This window comes from Pyxicephalus adspersus, chromosome 2 (genome assembly GCF_032062135.1).
Source record: "Pyxicephalus adspersus chromosome 2, UCB_Pads_2.0, whole genome shotgun sequence".
NCBI classification, from domain to species: domain Eukaryota; kingdom Metazoa; phylum Chordata; class Amphibia; order Anura; family Pyxicephalidae; genus Pyxicephalus; species Pyxicephalus adspersus.
This window is the reverse complement of record NC_092859.1, coordinates 28,458,254-28,477,873: the sequence shown is the minus strand read 5'-3', so window position 1 is coordinate 28,477,873 and position 19,620 is coordinate 28,458,254. Positions and strand designations below refer to the sequence as shown.

Here is a 19,620-nt window from a genome sequence, read left to right as displayed (position 1 = left end):
GTGGTTCTGTGCCACATAAATGTCACACTGGGGCAATGTCATACATTTTATTGCTAAATCTCAAAAAGCAAGCTATACCTTAATGTAAAAAATGCATGTAAAACATTTTATGTACTTTATGTTGTTTCTTCTGTCATTAATATTTTATCTGTAATATTATTTTTATATCTACAGCCGATACCCGGATGCTGAGGTGGTCAATTTTGGAACATGGTTTGTGTTCAGCTTACCCATTACCATCGTTGTGCTGCTACTGACCTGGGTGTGGTTGCATTGGTTATTCCTGGGCTGCAAGTAAGTACATTGAACAAAACAATATTACACATCTGGGGCTTATTCAAAAAGGGAAGTGTTCTTTGCAAGGAATATTTTGTATATATGCCACAATCTCTTTTTCGCCACTCTATGTATTCCTCTTCATGTGCAAGAATACATGTCATGGGTGTCCTGTCCCTAAACTTTTCTCATGGAGGTGCATGGCACCCACTCTCACCCTTATAATTTAAACTGGAAGTTGAACCACTAACCCATTCTTTCAAGGCTCCTGACCTTTTCAGGGGCATCTCAGTTCAAAATGTGGAGATCAAAACTACTCTGATGATATCTTGCTGTTCATTAATTATCTGAAACTTGATATCCCAAGTTTAGGTTAAGCTTTACCTTTTACGTTTAAAAAGCCCTCCTAAACTTTAGTCCATTTGCTATACCTTGGGTGAGATAACAGCATTATTTTGTTCCAGGCAGGAGGAAGAATTTCCTCACTCTCCTCCAGCCCAGCAATCCGATTGGGTTTTTTTTTACCTTTGTAACAAGGGGAGATGGTACGTTTGGGGGGTTAATCTGTGACAGACGTTTGTGAAATCAGGTACCAGGATTAATGTTATGCTATCAGGACTGAGCCAGCATCTTAATGAAGGCAATGGACCCTTCTGCAGAGAAAAAAAAGCAAATTTAGGCATAATCAGGGGAGCACTGTGATCTCTTTGGGAGGAAATAAATGCCTGAAAGTATTACAATACAGGTAGTCCTCGAGTTAAGGACATCAAACATATGGACGACTCCTAGATACAAACAGGGCTTCCCTGCTGGCTCCGTGCAGGATGGAGGCTTGATGGGGGAGGTGGGTGGTTTGCATGACTTGCAGAGGAAATCTTTTGCTAAACACAGCTGAGGTTGGGGTGATCTTAAGGACTGAGCTCTTCTGCAACTCTTGTAATTCTTTATTGGCCAAGACAAACTCTACTTTGAATATCAAAGCATAGTTTGCTCCAGAAATTAATGAATGTCTAGGCCCCATGAAGATTTTTTTTTCTTGCTTTGTTTGTGATTACTCACAGTGAGGATTGTATACAGTAACTGACACCACACTGCCTAATAATATGTTGAGACAAACATCTGTCCTAACTGCATTTACGAAAATAATGTACCTGTTCGGACTAACATACAAATTCAACATAAGAACAAACCTACAGTCCCTATCTTGTATGTAACCCGGGGACTACCTGTATATCTATTGATAGATACATTTTAGGCCCCAGGTCCTGTTAGCCCTCCTATTCTCCTATAATATAGATTAGGGATTGTGAGTGTTTTCTATCGTTTATGAGTACATATTTCTAGATTGTCACAGATATTGAACAAGTTTGTGTTTTAGTTTTAGGGAAACTTGTTCACTCAGCAAGAAGAAAAAGACGAGACAGGAAGAAAGGTCTGAGAGGAGGATCCAAGAGGAATACGAGAAGTTGGGGAAAATGAGGTAAATGAGCAAATCTATGGCCGTAAACTAAGTTCAAGACAAGAATCAGTTTTGGATCGAGCAGGGAAAAATCAGAGCCCCTGTCAAGTGTTAACTAATTTCTGTGTCCCCACTGAGGAGATAGAAAGGGTAAGTTTGCTTTGTGATCTATCGATCCTGCGCAGCTCCCAGAAGCTGGCATCTCGCCGATCGGTTCACTTAAAGAACATTCATTCTCTATGGAGCTGCCAGGAGAAGCTATGTGTAGTGACCCGAGAAGGAGCGGTTCCCTGACATAAGGAAGCAGCAAATGTATTGGAACCTTATGACCAGTATATGCCAAAGTGATGAGAAATCTCTCCAAATATATACAAAAACACATTTATGTGTGGGGAAGGATTAGGGGGTCATTTATTAAGAAACAGATCTATATTTTTTATTCTTCAGTTTTTTAAACCTGATGGCTATTTTCTATTTATTATATATAAAAGGATGATTAGGTTTTGCATGCTGACAGTCATGCCTTGTTCTCTGTACCAAAATTTCTTTAAATTAACAAGCACTAGCATTTAGCTCAAGCCAAAATATTGTTTTACAGTGTTTTTTGAGGAGGTTGGAAGAGACAGAACTTCTGTCAGTTTGTTATTGCTCAATGTGACCCCACTGGGGAATTTTCTTAAAATATAGCTTTATAGTTGTATATTTGTCTGTAATAGGAGTCATTGAGACACCCACTTGATGAGGAGTGTTTAGGAATGGGGTTGTAGCCGCTGCTGGAATTTCCATTTTGGCTTTCGAAAATTGGCTTATGGAAGTTTCTATGTGAAGCCCTTGGCAAATACATTTCAGCCACAAACCTCAGCCTTTTCTGGTAAATGCTTTGAATGCAAACAGATTTGTATGAGGAGCTGCCTGCAGAAATGACAAGTTTTATTGGAATAAACACTCCTGGCATGTTTCATATTAAGGGCCAATACACACATCAAATTTATTTTGTGAACCCTTTTATTACCACCAGGTAACCACAGCACTGTTCTGTTCCATTGGGGGGGACAAACAGGAGGCACCCCGCTGCATTCTCCCCTATAGGAAATTACAGTGGTTGTATCTGGTTGGTCATTTAGTGATCTGCCAGTGTAGCCTAATAAACATTGTCATTACACTGCTGTATACATGCTGGATTTTCACATTTCTGTTTGATCGTTACGGATTGCTGCACTTCACCTTTATTGCCCTTGGCTTCAGTAATAGGGCCATGTTTGTTTTTTCAGCTACCAAGAAAAAGTGACAGTCTTCTTCTTCATCCTGATGACCCTCCTCTGGTTCACCCGAGAGCCGGGCTTTGTGCCTGGATGGGAATCCTTATTTGAGAAGTGAGTACACAGCAATGCTGAAGAATAAACAACAAAATGATATGTACTAACTGTGCAAAGTGAGTCGGCACTGGAGCTGAGTTACGAGGAGCCAGACCCATTCCTGTGGCTGGATGTAATAGTTCTCATCCCCACTGGCAGCAATCTATTTTTCTATTCCATCCTCTGTTCTCATCTTCACCTTCCTTCCTTCCATCCATTCTTCATTTCCTTCTAATTTTTAACTACAGATTTGCTACCAACACCAATATTGTTGTATATGTACACTTCTTTATTATAAACATACACGTTATGTACCAAATGACATACTGTATGTATGAAAAGTGATTAATGTGTTTTCTGACCCTTTTCTCCCGCTCTTCATCTAATACAATTTCAGAGCTTGAAATATTCTTATTTTTCTTCTTCTCTCTCTGAATCTAATTGTGTGGAAAGGCAAAGAGCAGATAAACAAAAATGTATTTGAGCTTGTGTTCCAGGGTGGGGTATTAGTCATCCACTGAATCCCAAAAATAGATTTTTTTTAATATACAACAGGAAAAAAGCAATATAAAAGTAGTTTAAAGAGACCAAAAATATTTTTATATATAGATGACTGAATGTAAAGGTTTCCCTGCACTGTCCAAGAACTGTAGAGCTCTGCAGGGGATGGCACAATCCCTTTGATATGCTGTTGTAACAAGGTGGTAGTATTTGTAGGACTACAAGTGTCGGGAAGGGTTAAAGAACGATACAAAACACTAAAGCTACGTACACACGTCTAACGGTTCTCGCCCGATATTTGGCTCAGGGCCAAAATCTAGCGTGTGTACAGCGCCAGTCGTCCATCGTCCGAATGACAGTCTTGGCGGATCCACAGACAATGGACTAATAACAATCCTAATGCTAGGGAAGGGGGAGAGCAGTGGGGTGCCGCTCTGTCGCTCTCCCCCTCCCCTCTGCATAGAGCAGAAGGGTGCTGTACGTACATCACTTGTTCATGCATCATGCACTGCTAGTCATTGGAAAGGAACGTGAAAGATCCTTTCCAACGACTATTATTTCACGTGTGTATGCAGCTTAGGACACTGCTTAATTATAAGTTAGTACTTATTTTTGTTGGATGGGTACAATGGTCCAAAACAGCAACAGTTGCATCAGCAAGATCACCTGACTTGGTTTACCCCAGGGAGCCCCCATTTCCATATCATCTAACTGCGGAGTCAGGAAGTAAAAAGCTGGCCTTTCTTTATCTATCCAGATAATGTCAGCGTCAGCACTCAATACTATGATATCTGTAGTTAACAATTATACAGCGATCGTAACCAATCAAATCATTACATGACCATTGCAAGCTCACTTTGACCAAACCTCCTTGTTACATTATATTGTGAATAAACTTGCGATTGTTAGTATGATATTATTTTTTGTATATTACCAGCTGCTTTCTTTCTCAATAGTCGTCCGAGCATAACAGCCATAACTTTCTTCTTATCAGGTCACCCCCACCCCAACAAGTGGGAAGGAGGACACAAGAAGTTCACAAGGGCACAGACCAGACAGTTTACTCAAATCCACCTGTATCCATAATATGTGTATTCAGTATTCCATGTTTTTGTGTTTAAAGCGTACCTAAACTCATAAATTTCACTTGACATAAAAGAGTAGACAACCCTTTCATGTTGAGTAAAAATTCTGTTGTTCGCTTATTTTTTTTTAAAGTGCAACACCCTTTTTTTTAAAAAAAAAAAAAAAGGGTGCAGCACTGCCCCCTTATTCACATTTGCCTAGGCGATCGAGAATGAATGGGAGCGCAAAGCCTCCCGGGATACCTACATCACACATCCTGGGAGGCTCTTGGGTGCTCCTTTTCATGAAAAGAGAAAAACTTCGGATTTCACGCATGTGCAGTGAGATCAGCAATTTTTTTTTACAACCTACATCACCCGATCTCGCACCTGTAGGAAGAACCAGGAAGAAGAGGAGAAGATGGTGCCGCCTGGGGCGTCGGCTCGGGGACACATACTGGGACGACGCGGGACCTGATGGAAGACACCTCCAAACCAATCAACTGTGCCGCGGGATTGAAGGTAAGTGTGTTTTTTTTTTGTTTTAGGCACTTTTCAGTTTAGTTCCTCTTTAACTTGCTAAAAGTGATCCCTGGCTCCAACAATGTCCCGTCTCCAAGCTCACTGCAGCCTCAACTACATGTTGCAAGAAAGTTGTACAATGCAGAATCATGCGAGCAGAGGATGCAGACTCCCTAGCAGCTCAGGATTGCATGGCTGGAGTTTGATTGCACAGTGTTTGATGGACTTTTTGATTTAGTTATTTGAGTTTAATACACAATATATAGCACTGACATATTACACAGCGCTGTACAAAGTCCATAGTCATGCCACTAGCTGTCCCTCAAAGGAGCTCACAATCTAATGTCCCTACCATAGTCATATGTCATCAACACAATCTAAGGTCAAATTTTAGGGGGAATCCAATTAACCTAACTGCATGTTTTTGGAATCATTTCTGGATATCAGTTCAGTGGTAGCATGTTTGTAATATATCTTTACTAAATATATTCTCTATTGTAGAAAAGGTTTCAGAACAGATGCCACTGTGTCTGTATTCCTTGGATTTCTACTCTTTCTTATACCATCTAAAAGACCTCAGTTTACGTGTTTCAGGAAAAGAGGACCAGACCAGGACCTCAAAGGTTGGTAAACCTCCTATGTAAAGACAGGGTTAAACTTTTTAATTTAGGAATAAAAACAGTCCCAGGTAAAATTTAAAACATTTTTTGCAGATTCTTGATGTTTATTGGACTGGTTGCAAATTGGTAGGTCTGCTTTCACTATAATAATCTCAGTGTTAAAATCTCAGAACAGCTGCAGCATCTGCATTCCTTTAGAAGTAAGTGAGTCTTAGGAAATTTTTTATACAAGAAAATATTGTCTTGCAGCAAGGCATGGCTGAAATTTGATTTCTAGCTATGTGCAAATAATCTGTTAAAATGGCAAAACAATCCTATGAGCACAAAATGAGATTTCAGGTTGGAAAGGGGGTGCTGTATACCAATGATATATTAACCTCCTCCAGATTGCTGCAAGACATTTGTATTTGTATTTGTTGACATTTTTTTAAAATGATGTGGAAATGGAAAGATAATTTTAAAACGAATACATTATAAGATAGATTGTGTAGCAATCCCATATATAACCCAAGGTGAAGTTTGCCTCTAAAGTTTTGAAGCTCCAAGTGGAAGTCACTGCAGCAAAATCTCTGCACTTTTAGTGGCATCCAATGCACCACCCAGTGGTCTCAAGTAGAACTGCATATCGTTCCTAGAAAGACGATAACTTCTATTTTCTGGGGTCAGAAGTGTCTTTTTTCTGGGTTTTAGCTATAAAATGTGGTCCACGCTGAATAGAACAAGCCACATAATATGTGTTCACCAAGCCAGCTCTATTCTCAAAGCAACAATGTGTTAATTGCATTCAGTTTTACAAAGAATCTTTGTTAATTAATTCCAATTGTGTACAGTCTGCAGAATGGGTTTATTTCAGGAAACTGGAGTAAAAGTATCACATATAGGCAGACATGACATCAGGGTTTAGAGAAGAATCAGGAAAGGCACATTGTTTATCAGACAGTTACATTGTGAAATAACATCTGCACACAATGTCATATGATTCTGCAATTGGGATCTCCCATATCCCCACATGAGGACAACTGAAAATATTAAGAAACATTTGATTAGAAGCAGAATTAAAATTTTTATTAAAAGGAAAACCAATCACTACTGGCCATTTCTAATAATCGTAAATCAGAGATTACCTTTTTTTTTTTTTTTACTTGTATTCTATCCCCGTCAAAGCAGTAGTGTTAGACTGAGTGTAAAAATGTATTACAACCTTATCTCCTGCATGAGTTCAATGCACATAACAGATACTAAAACACTGCATATAAAAAGGTGCTGCTAGGATTGTATGAAACCAATTCAGGCTGACAATTCTGCACAAAGAGAATATACATGAATTGCCGTACACACAATCAATCCTGAGATGTCAGACTACAATACCTAAACAGCTTAGAATTTTAAGATTTTTATAAATGACAATTTTAAACTTGTAGATTTTTCATTTCTAAAGAAAACACCAAAGAGAAAGAAGAAGGTGGACCCGACCTTGATGGACCAATGCTGACCTGGCAGGAGTTTCAGAAACACATGCCCTGGGAAATTGTAGTGCTGGTCGGAGGGGGCTATGCCCTGGCAGCCGGCTGTAAGGTAACAACTAACATCTACCTTTATGTGTATAGCTGCTGGATTGTAGGTCAGCAAGAATCAACAAATGCTATCAAAATTGCATATTTTCATGGGCCAATGCACAGTGGTTTATTGATTTCTCTTTCTTTTAGTAGCTTTCTGTCATTTCTGTAGAACATAAATTAAAGTGATATCTCCAGCGGATAAACTTTAAATCACCTGTCTCACCTGCCAGTCTCTGTTAGTAAGATCTCCGTGCTGAGTTCATAGATTTATAGATCTCATGTGCCCAATATAGGGCTTCCCACCTTCCATGATGGTTTCAATATTTTATATTATGGGTAATGTTACAGGAGGAACCAGAACACAGAAAGGTAGGATGTGATGCTGAAAACTCCCAGGTGCACAGAAAAGAATGAGCTGAGATGGCAGGATCTCATTGTTGGAGTATGCAAGTCATACTGGAAATCAGGAGATGATTCAGCCCACAGAGCTCAAAAATATACTAAAATATCACTTGAAAGTACTGACACTTTAATCTCCAGAATGTCTATTTTTCTATATTTGAAAGGGAAGCAATCAGAATAACCAGGTGACAACCTACTGTCTGTTAAAGGATCATTGTAAATAGTGTTATATACTGGCTTTTCCTCCATTGCATCCGCTTTGTCAGCTCTGAGCTTGAGCACCCTGAGGAATTTTGACCCTTGGGTGGTTCCTTTGTGTCTCTGGATTCTATGAAAGTTACTCACATTTATTGCTCAGTATACAAATGGTGTTATCATGAATGGCATACAGGTAGTCCCTGGGTTACATACAAGATGGGGACTGTAGGTTTGTTCTTAAGTTGAAATTGTATGTAAGTGGGAACAGGTATGTTATTTTAATAAACGCAATTAGGACAGATGTTTGTCTCAACATATTATTAGGCAGCGTGGTGTCAGTTACTGTATAAAATCCTCACTGTGAGTTAATCACAAACAAAGCAAAAAATAAAAAATCTTTATGGAGCCTAGACATTCATTAACTTCTGCAGCAAGCTGTGCATTGATATGCAAAACAAAAAAAAAAAACAACTGCAGAGTTTGTCTTGGTCAATAAAGAGTTACAAGAGGCTGCAGAAAGAGCTCACCCCCTAAGATCACCCACAACCTCAGCTGTGTTTAGCAAAAGATTTATTCTGCTAGTCATGCAAAACGCCCCCTCCCCCCCTTCAAGCCTCTGTCCTGCACTTGAGGGAGCAGGGAAGCCCAGTTTGTTCGTATCTAGGAGGAGTCCATATGTCGAAAGTCCTTAACCCGGGGACTACCTGTACTTATTTTGGTTTTGCCGATACACAGAAAAAGTAGCAACCATTGCCCACTTCATTCCACACCTAGCATGCTCAGCATTGTTTAGCAATGGCAGACAGTTCAGTGTTTGTTCGGCATTGTTAGATAATAACTATGCTTCTGTTTTTTACAGACTTCGGGACTCTCCACCTGGATTGGCCGTCAGATGGAATGTCTCAGCAGTCTCCCATCTTGGGCGGTCAGCCTTTTAGCCTGCGTTCTGGTCTCTGCAGTCACTGAATTTGTCAGTAATCCAGCAACCATCACCATATTTTTACCCATATTATGCAGCCTGGTAAGTTATTAAACCTTAATGGCTGTCTTTTGCTTTGGGGCAGATACAATATATGGGCCTAAGTGAGATGCTACATATAGGGTCCTAGTTACAGCAGCCCAAGGGTTCAAGTTCCCCCGCTGTATATCATGTATATTGCTGCTTCTTTAAAGTACCGCCAGCAAAATTGCAGCTAGCACGGTGCCAGCTGACAGGAGCCACAGGGGAACACTTGTTACTATGGCAAGTTTAAACTTAGCTTTTAGTTAAAGCTTTTCTTTCAAAGAAATAAAAAGGTTTTTTCATTGTTTCCCCACCGGAGAGATGTGCCCCTTCTCCTCACTATTGCCACTAGGACTAAATGTAAAAAAATCACCAGGGCAAGAAAAGTTGGGAGATCTTTCTATAGGGACACAATTTTCTGACAACTGTCTAAGAGGAGATTAACCTTTCTTCTAGTATGATCTCATTTTATTTTCCTGTTGTGTCTACAATACAAAAAGTGAAAAAAGAAAAATACAGACAGCCAGGTAATCTTTCCCTGGATATTATTTACAAACTGCAGAGAAGTTCTGTAGAAGGTGTCACCTTCTATCCAAAACTATAAAAATACGAATTTTTGGCTTGACACTTAAATGTCAAAAGGGCATGTTGGAAAATACATTCTCACAACAGCTAGAAGCACAAATAGAAAATCATTTTCAGTTTTTCTTCATAAAATATGTACAAACTGTTTCCATCTACAAGCCTTCCTAAATACTTCTTTAGTCCATGAATTTGTATTTAAATATCATTTGATACTAAATTATTTGTTTAGACCTTTTTTCAGATTTTGTAACATGTGGAGCTAGTGAAATAACCCTTGCTATAATTACTATACCCACACCTTACAGTACATTACCATGGGGGTCAATGGGAAGAATGCCTCTTACATTTTGCCAGATAGGGGGAATGATGTCATCCCTACAGATGGCCAAAAAGATCATTGGGGTCCAAATTGGCCATGGCTTTCAGGAACCCCTACCAAGCTCTGATGAGACTCTTGTTAAAGTGGAACTAAACTAAAAATAAAACCTATCAGATACTTCGATCCTACCAGGGATATCTTTGATCTGGTCCCGCACCGTCCTGCTGTCTTCATCCCAGCGTGGAGTAAGTGCCGGGCGCTGCCATCTTCTTCCTCCTTCTGGGCATGTTACCTAATCTCACACTGCGCAGGCACGAGATCAAGTGACATAGCCTGCTGTAAAGGATGAAAAAATGTTGATCTCACTGCTTATACATGAGATTGGCATTTTTTCCCTCAGTGTAATAAAATGTGAGCAGAGGAGCAGCCAGGAGACTCCAGGGATGTGTGACATACGGTAGATATCCCAGGAGGCTCTGTGCTCCCATTCAACGCAACCATCAAGACAGATTGGGAGGGGCTTCAACCTTTTTTTAAAAAAAAAGATTTTGTAAAAAAAAAACAAAAACATTTTTACCTTGCATAAAAGGGTTGTCTAAAGTGGTCTACGGATCCATGGGACTAAACAGATTAAATAGAATAAAAGCTGAATACCAGTGATACTCTAATCAAATGATGAGAGGGCCTAGTCAATTTCGACTTATTAATTGGCTATGATGGAATTTGATCAGATTCTTCTGATTGCTGATTGCAGTTTCAATCGATCACCTTCTTTCATGGCTGAATGATTGCATTTTCTATGTATAATAAAGTGTGCCTAAACTTAGAATTTTCCCTTTACATGAAAGGGTAGAGAAGCCTTTTATGTAAAATAACAATTCTGTTTTTTTTTTCAGTGCAACACCCTTTTTTTTTTTTTTTTTTTTTTAAAGGGTGCAGCACTGCCTCTAATTCTCGATTGCCTAGGCAAATGAATGGGAGCGCGAAGCCTCCTGGGATACCTACTTCACGCATCCCAGGAGGCTCTTGGGTGCTCCTTCTGCGCATGTTTAAGCATCTTGAATATGTGCAGAAAGAGCCTTTTTGCACAAGGGGAAAAATTTGCCGACCTTACACATGTGCAATGAGATTGGCAAATTTTTTTTCCATTCTACGTAACCTGATCTCGCGCCTGGGTCAGGTGACATAGGATAAAGGACAGGAAGAAGAGAAGATGGCAGCGCCCGGAGCGCCGGCTCCGGGACAGCGTGGGACCCGATGCAGGACACCACTGGAGGGATCAGACTGCCCTGCAGGATTGAATGTGAGTGTAATTTTTTTTTTTTTTTTTGGCTGAATGATTGCATTTTCTATGTATAATAAAGTGTGCCTAAACTTAGAATTTTCCCTTTACATGAAAGGGTAGAGAAGCCTTTTATGTAAAATCACAATTCTGTTCTTGATTGAATGTGAGTGTAATTTTTTTTTTTTTTTTTGAAGTTTTGAGTTTAGTTTCTCTTTAACTCATATACTATCTTATACTTAGACCAATCAGAAAAAGCTAGGTATATTGCCACTTTTACAATCTGATGGCCCTATCTACAGCAGGTAAGAGAAAGAATTTCCTCAGTCACCTTTCCTCTAGTGATCACAGCATGCATAGACAGACCCAAGCATGAGGCTTTCAGTGCAGGATTTGAGTGATTATGTCATCCCTGAGCAGCATTTCAGTGCAGGAAGCAGAGCCTGAGCTTGGATCATACCTGAACTAAGATGGTGTCATGGCTCTGGAAATAATGCAAATAACAGGGCATAAAGGCGATCAGGAGGTTATCAGGAGAAGTACTGTAATATCTGTGAAAAGTAATAAATACTTGGAGATGCTACACTTACCACACATGACGGAAATATATTGGATGCTATGTCTACCTGGAGTGATTTGAACTGAGATTTTCTCTTTCTCTTGCAGTCAGAGGCTCTTTATATTAACCCTTTATACACGCTCATACCAGTTACCATGTGCATTTCATTCGCTGTGATGCTTCCAGTGGGAAATCCACCAAATGCAATCGTGTATAACTATGGCCACTGTCAGATTAAGGACATGGTAAGAAAAGTTTCTCCAACAAATAAATTATAAAAGCTTGTTGTCTGAGCTGTGGAGAAAGGTAAATTCATATGTAAATTCATAATGGGACTGTGTACTGGAGAAAATGTGAGTGTCTTCATTCAGGACATAATAATAATTATTAGACTCTGTGCTCAGGAAGGAGGCAACTCAGCCTCCATGGAGGCCTTACTGCCCGACATACTAAGATGGCAATTAAACCCTTTCAGGCAGAACATACAAGAAAATAACATTAAACAACATAATCCCTGACAGACAAAAAGGTTGATAGACCCTAAATTGTATCTAGCCAGTATTATTTTTAACTACAGAAATAATAAATACCTGACTGGTTTATTTCCCTCTCCCATTCTATCCATAAGAACCTTTGACCAATGTTCATTATCCTGGAAAATTTACATTAAATGATGCTGTGGTCATTATGGGGTCTTAGGGAACCCTAAGTTTTTCCTTTCCTTGTTGGATCTGTATGTTACAAAAAAAATAGAAGCAGCGGGGACACCTTTTGGTAGGTGGGGATACACAATTTTCCCAGAGAAACACAGTGAAGAAATATGGAATGGAATCCTTACCACTGGACCCCCTAAGCTTACCAGAGTTGACTTATAAGCAAATAGCATATTTGGGTAGACTGACCCTTTACCAGTACACCTAACCAGTTCTAATTCTTGTGTTTGTGCAGGTAAAAGCTGGCCTGGGAGTGAACCTGATTGGGCTTAGCATCATCATAGTGGCTATTAACACCTGGGGCATCAGACTCTTCCAGCTGGACACATTCCCAGAATGGGCAATGATTCACAACAACACAGAGCACTTGTAAGCTGGTTCAGTACCTGGAGTTGATTAGGATTGCTGGAGCATCTGTGTCATGAAAACAGAAGTGAGCGGGCCAAAGAGTTCCCAACAGGCCCGAGAGAGAGCTGCAAACCAAAGGACCTCACACGATAAATCTTCACCGACAGCTGCTGTCTACTATTTGTATGACTTTAATGTACTTCCTTTAAAACTTCCCCTTACACCAGTTTGTGAAGCCTTTGTTCCAGAGACCTTGTAGCATTTAAAAGGACCCTGTCACAAAGCTAATCAAATGTGAGAAGCCTCAGAATAGGTTATCTTTCTGCCCAGAATGGATCTGCAATCATATGATTCCCATACACCTATTCTGCTTTGGACAGAGTCCCTTTAAGCAGGCTCTGAATAAAGTTATTAGAATGTAATAGTAATAGAGTTATGTCATTAGTTTCTAGTTTTCAGGTGCAAAGAGACCTAAAGCAAGTGGATTTGTCAATACAGAGCAAAGTATTAAAACAGAACTAAACTTGAAAATAAAAAAACTTTCCAGGTTATTGCAAAATCGGCAATGTCTCTTCTGCAATAAAACAAATGTGCCTGCCTGTTTGCAAACTTCATAACATACACTGCGCTGGGCATGCTGTGTACACTGCATATCTCCTGCTCATGACCAGCTCAGTGTACAATTCCATAGCTGGCTGCCAAGAATGAATAAACTCCTGTGCAGTTAGTACAAACAGGCGGGCAAACAAATTTGTTTTTTGCATATACATAGTCTGTCCTTTCTGCAATAAACAACCTGACTGCTAGCAATATTTTCATTTTCATGTTTAGTTCTACTTGAAAGCCGGGGGGTCAACCAGCATTTTTGGAGAAAGTTCAGCAACAGCAGTCTGGTTTTCTCAGGCAGGTTCATTTAACACTTCTGGGGTATCAGTTGCAGGTGCCCTCCAGCCAATGGTGGAGGTGTTTGGAGAGAGTGGTTAGCAAACCTGCAAATTAGTTCTATTCAAACACCAACCCTTTTCTTTTATCTGACCAACCTGAAGATTTCTCTAGGAAAGACAACTGCTGTTGCTAGCTTTTAGTTTAGGAGACAGGATACGTTAAGCCGGGTAAGGTTTTACACCACAATGAAGCTGTGTTGATTAGGTCACGGATGAACACCGTGTTCCCCATTGATACATATAAACCCTTAGGTAACAGAACTGTCTGTTCTCCTATATACTTGGAAAAAAAGCTTATTTCTTTTGTAAATACTATCTTTTATTTCATTCAAAGCCCCTTAGAACACATAGGCTTGAGAGCATTGCTTTTTACTGATGGAGAAGGCCCACAGCCTCATGGGAACTATGCCTGTTTTTTGGGTTAGGTAATGATGCTAAACAAGAGAAAAAGTCGCCACAAGCAATAGCTAAAATGGAAAGGTCTGTATATGCACCCATCAAAAACAGAACAGGGAGCGTCAGACAGATATTGAAGTCCAAATATAGTTTATTGCTTTCAATTAAAAATCTGATGTGTTTGGAGTTCTATGAAGTCTTTTTTCATCATAGCTTAATGATACTGGAAAATACAAATAAAGACAAGAATACACTACATTGTTGTTCAACATCTTTAGAGATAATAAACCCAATCATTAAAATGTCAATACCTTTTTATGTTATTGAAAATTGAAGTGTTATGTTCAGTGTTTTTAAATCTGTAGATTTCAATAAAATACCATAATGGTCCTTGTTTGGGCTATTGCTATGATGCAGCATCGCACTATCATGGTTCCCCAATTGTTATCACATATTGTCACCGTCATGTGCACTTCTTGAGAAAACTAAAAGTGGCCACACCAGTACCATTTTACAGGCAGGGTCTAACATTGTCACCATCAGGAAGTCAATCCAGGGTAATAATATGTAGATACCCTGTTTCCCCGATTATAAGGCACTGTCTTATATTTTTTGAAATACCAAAATATGCCCTAGGTCTTATTTTCAGGGGATATCTTATTTTTCCATGAAGAAGACTACAGTACACATTTATTGTTGAAAGTCACTCATGATCACTCATGTTCCATTGATTGTCCCCTTAAAAAAATGTCTAGCTGTCATTTTATCACATTCAGAAGAAATGATTGATGTAACTTTTAATGGATACACCATATTATCTGGACCTCTCTGTATTCTATCAAGCCAAGGTCTGACAGCGTGGTTTGCACCCTTGCTGAACAGAGGAAGTTAAAGGAAAAGCTAAAGCATAGTTTTCATTTAAAGTGTACTGGACTCTGTCCACAGACATATTTTATGGATACATAATGGGAACAGCAATGCACCAGTGCTCAACCCAGAATTTTTTTTTTAAGCTGGGTGAGAAGAAATTGTAGGCGGGTGGTGGCCCCTATATTGTGACCCAACTCATCAGTAACCACACAAAAACAACCGAGTTACTGAAGCCAGGTGGGCTGGGGAGAACCCAATCAATGTGCTGAGATTTTATATATAACTGTTATTAAAGCCAATTTCTAGTGAAAGAAGTTGTGGACTAGTCACCAGTATTGCCTGTGGTCTCTCTGCAGCAGATCTTATCCCCATTATTGACTTACCAAGCCTTGTCCTGCACCATCCCTTTGTGGAGGCAACCACAGGGCTTCTCTTCCACATGTCAGCAAAGATCAGTGACATCACCAAATCTCAGCAAAGATCAGTGACATCACCAAATCTCTGGAGTCTATCAGCAGCAGTGCCTTAGATCCCACACTGCAGATATACAGCTATAAAGCTGTAGGTACCAGAGTGCCTAGACACCCTAACATACCAAGTGCCCTGATATTTTAGGTAAGACACCATTACTAACTACATGTTCCCTATACATAACAAATCTTTTTTTTTAGACTTATACTCACCTCATATGTCTGAGCCAAGTACATTCCCACCACATTCCCCAAGGCAAACCCCAACTGGAAGGAAGAAAAAAAAAAGAGAATATCATTAATAAACAAGTGAGGTGCCGGAGTACAGAACAGAAAACCCGCATCATACCCAGGTCTTTATACTGACAATAAAAGGTTTGTTCTCCATTCTTTTAAGGGAGTGGTAACATTTTATTTAAAACTATCTTCAATACTTTTTGTTTAAAAAAGAATTTCTGATTGCGCTGCTGTCTGTTTCTATACAACCCAAGGACAATCACTTCCTTCTTTCATGTACAGATGTCACAGGCAGCAGGAGAGACATCTCCCACAATAACTAGACATAAAAATGGAAATGTGAAGGTGTATTATAGCCAATATTTTGTTTTCGCTTTGGATAGAGAAGGGAAGGATTAGAACCACATATCAGTACACTTCCTGTTGTGTCATACCAGAGAAAGAACAGAAAGTCCGAGGATCCCTCACCTTTTCTTGGGATCATCTTGGGATTCATTGTCCCATATCCCAGGAGGCTGCTCAGGGACTTTCCTGGAATGTAAAAAAAAAGGCCGATCTGCCATGCGCAGTGACAGCAGCACTTTTTTTAATTTTTCTTTTACATTTTTGGGACTTATTTTTTTTTTTGCAGAAAGTTCTACTTTAAGTTCTTCATAGCTTCTGATTCCTCCCCATTCTACCCAAAACTTTGTCAGGAGCTGGGCTTTAATGCAGATCAATACATGGGACATAACAGAAAACCACTTGTAGAAGGACAAGAAGAGGAAGGATTTATATACAGGAACTTATCAATAGATCCCTGTCTGCCATATATATACTACATGCTGCTAACCCCAACCCCCGATACTTGTTCGGCATTCACGGAAAGGGTTTAATGTCTTTTTTAAGCTCCAACAACTCACCAAAAACTGAAACATTATGCTCCACCGTCCTGCACAAGATTCAACCACTCCAGCAAACCCAACTTCCGGTATCCGCAGGAAGCTGCCAAGCCGCCATCTTTTTATGGGGGAAGGTAATTCAAGGTCTTAGGTTATGTTATGGGCTGCTGTGGTATAGCCGCCATCTAGTGGCTAAAAGTGTGAATGCAGTATGACATTTGATTTAACCAGACAACCGAGTAAAGAAGCTAAAACAGTTCCAAAAAACATTAAATGTATCTCTAGGTAAAACCTTTCTGGTATTGGTGTTTATTTATTTGAGGTAAATTAGCACAACAGGTTCCCGAAAAAAAAGGAAAAACACAAGGTGGGTCATAGATGTTTTTATTTGTGATTATATAGGTTTGTCTACACTCGAGAGATTCACCTTTTCTTTTTGTACTGGTGATCACAAGAAAGTGATACTAAAATTTTACTTTTTTTTAGTAATACCAAAGATAATGCAACTACTGATAATAGTAACAAATGTAATACTTCACTTAACGGTGAGCTGATCAATGAATCAGAGCCCCCACAGTCCTTGTCAGTCACCATTAGGAAGATCATTATTTTACAAATGTATTTAACTTTTTTAAAAAATTCATATTATTGGTCCGCAGGATTTCAAATTATGAATTAAGTGGTCCATGAGGTCCAAAAGGTTGGCGACCACTGGTATAAAAAGTCCACAAGTTACTTGCAGAAAGTCAGGTATCATTTACACATAGTCTAAGCTATCTTCAACTCTTCACACATTTCAGGGATCAACTCTTCCTCGGGAGAAAAGGGTGTCTAAAATTTAAAATAAAACTAAAATATATAGATGATTCTAAAAAAAAAAAAAACATGTATTACCAAGTAAATAAAGTTATTATAATAATGCACTATAAGTAAACATGGCAGCACCTACTTCAAGGCTCCTCCCTTCGAATCTCTGCTAAACAATACTTGTATGTAATATGGTATCCTAATTACAATGAAACTGTTCATACAAGGCATTAAATGTATTGACCTATTCAAAATATTTTATGATTCATGCAGACATGTACTCTAAATGCATGGTTTGTTGCTGCTAACTTCCTTAGTTGTGATGCTCTCATGGCCATCCCAGCCCACCACCTATTTCAGCATCTGTTCCCTTGCTTGTCGTCTGACAATCTTCTAGGTTGTGCCCAACTTGCACAGTAAATACAACTAATAGCAATACCATTGGGATCCCACCAACCCTTGTTGCCTGACAAGTGACACAGACCTTCCTATAAATCAGAGTATGGAACAGGATATGATGAGTGGGGGAGGTGTAATAGGTGGGCAAAATCCAGAAAATACAGAAATACTTTGGGGAGGTGAGTCATCCCTATTAAATTATTATTGGAAAAGACAAGGTCATTTATTAGATTGTAGGTCCAATTTGAGCAAACATTAGATCTTCTTAGTTTCTTCAAGGATAACTTTGGCCTCGTAAGCTGGCATTACCTCTTTCAGCAAAAGAATACCTGCAGCATTTTTTCTATAACTTCCCACCAGTGTCCGACATTGATTTAGTGAAGCTTTTCATAAATTCTCCATGCCAATTTCCTCCTGTTACAGCTGATGTGTGGATTTCTTTCAATGACAATTTCAAATCCTCGCCAACATTTCAATGGGATCCAGGACTTTGGTTAGGCCAGTAAGTAACCTTCCACTTTTATTGGAGACTTTGCTTTAACTTCTGCTCTTGGCCTGAATTATAGGTATCTTGTTTAGGTTAATGACAGGAATTCGTAGGCACTGTAGGATTAAAGTTATAACATTCTAATGTTGAGATTTGCTACAGCCTCTACAGCTGCAGCCTTAAAGATACAGCCTCTACTTTAGTGGGAAGCTTTGAGGTGCACCCATTTAGCCAAAAAATCATTTGTAAGGTTGGGTACTGATGTTGGAAGATAGGACCCGGCTAAAAATCTGAGATCCTAAGGTGTTCAGTAGGGATGAGGTCAGGGGACTGTGCATGCTTATCTAGTTCTTCCACACTAAACCCAAACCACATATTTATGGAGCCTAAATCATGCACAGGAGCACAGCTTTGTTGAGACAGAAAAGGGCTTTCCCTTAACTTTTGCACAGGGTAGGAGGAATACATCATTATGCACTTTAGAATTAAAAATACCGTTCCCTAATAAGGGACCTAATTGTAGGGGAAAAGCCCCAAACCTTCATCCCCCAACCACCTCCATCAAACTACCACATAGTAAAGAGTTTATCATCCCTCCAGTGAACCCATTTTGAGTCCAATGGTGGCATGGTTTACTTCACAATACACACTGTGATCTTAGGCTTGTATAAAGCTCCTTTGCCATGGAATCCCATTTTACAAAAAGCTCTACAATGCAGTTTTCTGTTTTGTTCCACATGCAGTTTGTGTAGTCTATCACCTCGTATCTTAACTGCTTCTAGGTGGGGGTTTTGTTACCTTTTTAACATGGAGGAACCCTTGCAATAACTTACAAGTCTCAGGGAACTCCTGCTATAATTCCTACGGTATAATATCCACAGCTCACAGTATATCAGCATGCTGGTCAGTAAGAAGAATGCCCCTTACATTGCCTGCTAATAGGAAAGATGTCACCCTTACAGATACCTATAATTTTTTTTGGCTGTCTGTCAAACTGACCTGAGAGGTCCAAACTGTAAGGTAAAACATGCAAGAGAACATATATGGGATATGTCATGGGTATTGAATAAAATTAGCTGATTTTAAAATAATCAGTGGTTTCCTGGTAATGCATGGACTGTCAGGCTCGTATGGATGAACGGAGCTGTGATCATGCACCCATTCACACTGAAGACAGAGTTTTGCCTTACCAATACCATTTCTGACATTGTTTTTAAATAACAGTACTTTCAGTTGAAGAAGGCAGATACAGCAAAGCATACATTTTATGAACCAATTTGTGGCTAGGGTATTATCATTATTATTAAACATGATTTATATAGTGCCAACATATTACACAGCACTGTACATTAAATAGGGGTTGC

The 19,620-nt window shown here is 39.4% G+C and overlaps 1 protein-coding gene across 1 annotated transcript in view; it reads left to right on the top strand.

The window, feature by feature from the left end:
• Positions 1–14,840, top strand: part of SLC13A4 (solute carrier family 13 member 4) — a 32,705-nt gene extending 17,865 nt beyond the window's left edge. The window contains exons 8-15 of the mRNA XM_072398961.1: positions 164–294; positions 1,655–1,756; positions 3,007–3,108; positions 5,679–5,800; positions 7,236–7,372; positions 8,816–8,977; positions 11,812–11,949; positions 12,653–14,840. Coding sequence (XP_072255062.1) covers positions 164–294; positions 1,655–1,756; positions 3,007–3,108; positions 5,679–5,800; positions 7,236–7,372; positions 8,816–8,977; positions 11,812–11,949; positions 12,653–12,790 — 1,032 coding nt within the window. The 3' untranslated portion in view covers positions 12,791–14,840. The remainder of the gene's footprint in view (positions 1–163; positions 295–1,654; positions 1,757–3,006; positions 3,109–5,678; positions 5,801–7,235; positions 7,373–8,815; positions 8,978–11,811; positions 11,950–12,652) is intronic.
• The last annotated feature ends 4,780 nt before the right edge of the window (positions 14,841–19,620 follow it).